The sequence below is a fragment of the Nymphalis io genome, chromosome 11 (genome assembly GCF_905147045.1).
Source record: "Nymphalis io chromosome 11, ilAglIoxx1.1, whole genome shotgun sequence".
NCBI classification, from domain to species: Eukaryota; Metazoa; Arthropoda; class Insecta; order Lepidoptera; family Nymphalidae; genus Nymphalis; species Nymphalis io.
The window spans coordinates 12,750,644-12,754,988 of record NC_065898.1 but is presented as its reverse complement, the minus strand read 5'-3'; the positions used below and the strand labels follow the sequence as shown (position 1 = coordinate 12,754,988).

Below are 4,345 nucleotides of genomic sequence, written 5' to 3'. Positions count from 1 at the left end.
TATGAGATACTCTATATGATGTGTCCGTATACTGACACGCTTATGTTTAAGCCAGTCGTAATCTACTGCTGGACTGGCTATCCTAACTGACTGCATCACAGCTTACCGCTGTTCTCGTTCACAAATTGTTAGTGGTTGTAGTTTTATTATACTTTCTCTAAACGGAATGATATCATTATTTAGGTATGTTGATAAAAATAAAAATAAGTCTAAGTCAATATAATCATTCTGTAAATATTATCACACTGATATGCTTGTCGATAAAGCGGATAACAAAAATTAGTTATTGGTTAAGAAATAATACAACTTATACTTAAAAAATATATTTATTTATAAAAATCTTTTAAAGACAATAAATAAACACAGTTCATAACCTCATATATACAATAAAACGATAATTAGAAACTAAGATTACCAAATATAAAGTTTCCAGGGGCATTGGGATCCTCGGAGGTAAAGAACTCCTTCCAGCGCTCTTGGAAATCGTCCCATGTGAGACTGGTCTTACCATTAGCGAGCTTGTCGAAGGCTGCGTTTGTATCTTCCTTCGGTAATCCGAAAGAGCTGTGAACTGAGACGAATTCGTCACGGTCAATTTCACCGTCACCTGTTGAGTCCTGGATGTGGAAGATCGCTTTGCAGTAATAGGTCTGCCAATCGACTGGGGAGGAGGGGTCGTTGGAGTAGTCTTCCCAGAGTTTCACCCACTCGTCAGCGGAGATTTCACCATCTCTGTTCGTGTCAGCCTTCAATTGCATGCCCTGCCAAATTTCAAGCATGGCTTTTTCGGCTTGCTTGTATTTCTCATCGCCTGCAGCCCATCCTTTCGCCTTGGCAATCCTCTCGATAGTTAGGTCAAAGTCCTTCTTCGTAACTGAGCCGCTGCCATCAGCATCGAAGAAGATCTTAAACAGGTACAAAAGTTTCTTCTTTCTGAAATCGGACACCATTTTGATTATTTTCTTTGTTTTCGAGCAGGCTATACTGACGAGTCCACTGCTCCAAAGTGGTATTTATAGCGTTTAAACACCTGCGATCAAAGATAATTGTAATCAACTCAAGCGCATTACGATATTATGGACTTTATCGAACGAAATATATTCAGTGCAAAATAATAATTATATAAATTTGTTGTTTAATGCAATTGTGTGTCAATTATAAATAACCAGAAGTATACATACAAAATAATAAAAATAATATTGTCATGTTACGTTACTGTACCTACACCTCCATTTTCATGTTGGCCTATCTCCTTTATTGCCAAAGTGTTGTCATAAAAAAACTCTTCTGTATTATGATTTATTTATTAAATCATATACTGCTAGTAAGAAATAAAGATAAGATATAGCTACCATTTTTGTAAATATAATAAAGCTGCTAAACAGTTTCCAATATTTCACAGAGCCAAACTATTAAGATACGAAAATCGTATTTTCAAATTCTACATTAAGTACAACTAAAGCATCAAATGGTGAGTTTCATACAAATATTTTATACAGGGGCTTCTGAAAAGCGTTAAATCGGTATCGCGTAATAGAATCCATAAGCGGTAAGCACCCATACGCGGTGTCTCTACCGAGCATCCTGACAGATAGAGCGCATCCGTCATGGTCGCTTCCACGCCCACGACGCCACTGAACTGCAAAGAACTGATTTGGATATGGTATATAATAAAAGTATTCCATTCATAGATATAAGAAAAACCATGTTGATAAATTAGAAAGAACTTGACAATTCATAAATATGTAATATTATGAACATTGTGTCTTTAAAAAGGTTGTGTTTTAATTTTCATATTATAAACCTAATTGCTAGGTAAGCCATAATGCTATAGATAAGATTCGAAATAATATAAACGTATATAACAAGATATAAATAAAACAAGTATGTCAATATATATATCAATCTTAGACACAGTGCATAAATTCGTAATAGGATAAGTTTCTCACATCTATACACAAGACTAATGCGATAAAAGAGTGTTCTAATGGCTATAGAGGGGAGACGGCACGCCACTCATTTGCCAAATTGTCTGGGATTATAGAATTTTTTATCGCTCTGTGCATTGGCCCTAATGCATTTTGCGACCACTCTATAAAATCATGAAGCCTGCCTGCATTTAATGGTTGCAATAGAGCTCTTAAACCCAAGATAATATTGTTCTGATTTTAGTGGTTGTGGTGTTTCGTCTGGTATCTGTAAGCATAATAATGATAATTAAATATAAAAGATACTTAGATTTACCAAAACTATAGATGATTTTTAACAAAAAAAAATTATAAGTAAAATTAATTATATCAGATATAATTAATTTTACTTATAATTTTATATAAATATAAATAAATAAATATATAAAAAGATAAAAGCCGAGATGGCCCTGTGGTAAGAACGCGTGAATCTTAACCGATGATCGTGGGTTCAAACCCGGGCAAGCACCACTGAATTTTCATGTGCTTAATTTGTGATTATAATTCATCTCGTGCTTTACGGTGAAGGAAAACATCGTGAAGAAACCCGCATGTGTCTAATTTCACTGAAATTGTGCCACATGTGAATTCTACCAACCCGCATTGGAGCAGCGTGGTGGAATAAGCTCCAAACCTTCTCCTCAAAAAGAGGAGAGGAGGCCTTTAGCCCAGCAGTGGGACATTCACAGGCTGTTACGGTACGGTCAGATATATAATATTAAATTGATAAAAATAAAGGGCTATTTTATTTATTTATTAATATATTAAGGGCTAATATATTAACTGTAATAGTTTCTACTAAGAATTATTCGTTTAGTTTAAGCAAACATAGTACTTTTTATAATAAGAAATGAAATTTATGTAATAGAAGAGAAGCATGCATAAAAATATTTTGACGAAATAAATAAATAACAAGCCGAAAGTTTATGTTAATGCTAACATTTTATTGCAATAAATGTAACGGAACACAAGAAAATATATGCACTTCATTGGATTGATGTAATTTTTCTAATTTCTTAGATCTAATGCCGAATGAATTATAAATTAAAACAGCCAGCCACACAGCCTTAATTTCACTTCCATATCGTCCACATCACACCCAATCGTAGAAAAATCGAGAATAGCAATCTACAAGCAACATCAGTAATTTAACTAGAAGCTCGATTTTCCGAAAATGAAGTTTCCTGGAGCATTAGGGTCTTCCGTGGTGAAGTATTCCTTCCACAGATCCTGGAATTCAGTCCAAGAAACATTGGCTTTTCCCTTAGCCATGCTCCTGAAGGCAGCGAGGGCGTCATCTTTGTTCAATCCAAAAGAGGCGTAGACAGAAGAAAACTCTTCACCATCAATAGCTCCATCGCCACTAGCATCTTCAAGTTGGAAGATGAATTTGCAGTAAAGATTCTGCCACTCGAGAGGAGCCGCAGGGTTTTTGGCGTATTCGTCCCACATTGATATCCATTCGTCGGTGGACACTTGGCCATCGTTATCCGCATCAGCACGACCCTGAAGTCCTTCCCAAATTTTCAATAGGGCAGTCTGGACTTCCTTGTACTTGGCGTCACCAGCGGGCCATCCTCGCAGCTTGGTGATATTTTCAATTGCTAAGTCGAAGTCCTTCTTGTCAATGGATCCGCTCGCGTTCCTGTCAAAGAATGAGTTGAAGACATGAAGAAGCTTCTTCTTTCTGAAGTCGGACACCATCTTTGTAGCGGATGAGATATGATTGTTTACACCGTGTATGAGATGAGTTCGCACTCTCTTTTATAGCAACACTCACTGCAGTTGGAGATAATTCTTATCAGTTATAAGCCTGCGAGGGACTGAGATGACGTTCATCACTTTTATCATTTCCCTATCTGTCTGCATTGCAGCGTTTGTTTTCTCATTAATTAAGTCACAGAGTAATTGAATAATAGAACAAATACACAAATTTTAAAGAAATATTTTAAATAATTACCATTTAGAAAAACATTAAAAAGGGAAATTGAAACACGATTCGAAATTCGATTAAAATAGTGAGGTATTTACATAATAATCGGTTTCATTTTAAATTTAACAATTCACCGGTTATCTCTGTTTTAATTTAGTCTGTATTGTTCAATATTTGAGATCATATTATTGTTATAAAATGGCATTAACTGTGCTCATAGAGACAAAGAACATTTGAATTTATTCAACCATTTTCACGAATGCTCAACTTTTATTTTGTGTAGAGAACTATCATTAATTGTAACCTCTGTCATGAAATTTAAATATAGATCAAATATAAAATTGCAACTTCCGAGTTGGCAATAAAGGCGATTGACAAAATATTTTGAAGTTAAAATTTTGACAATTGATTTTAACACAATATCGTATGCGTTGACGAAAAATTT

At 35.0% G+C, this 4,345-nt stretch overlaps 2 protein-coding genes across 2 annotated transcripts; both read right to left on the bottom strand.

The window, feature by feature from the left end:
- Positions 1-307: 307 nt before the first annotated feature.
- Positions 308-1,003, bottom strand: LOC126771797 (calexcitin-2-like). The gene has a single exon (XM_050491903.1). The coding sequence runs from the start codon at positions 948-950 to the stop codon at positions 399-401; it is 552 nt and encodes a 183-aa protein (XP_050347860.1). The 5' UTR covers positions 951-1,003; the 3' UTR covers positions 308-398.
- Positions 1,004-2,890: 1,887 nt separating this feature from the next.
- On the bottom strand, positions 2,891-3,774 carry LOC126771796 (calexcitin-2-like). Its single transcript, XM_050491902.1, has one exon. The coding sequence runs from the start codon at positions 3,669-3,671 to the stop codon at positions 3,120-3,122; it is 552 nt and encodes a 183-aa protein (XP_050347859.1). The 5' UTR covers positions 3,672-3,774; the 3' UTR covers positions 2,891-3,119.
- Between the last annotated feature and the right edge of the window lie 571 nt (positions 3,775-4,345).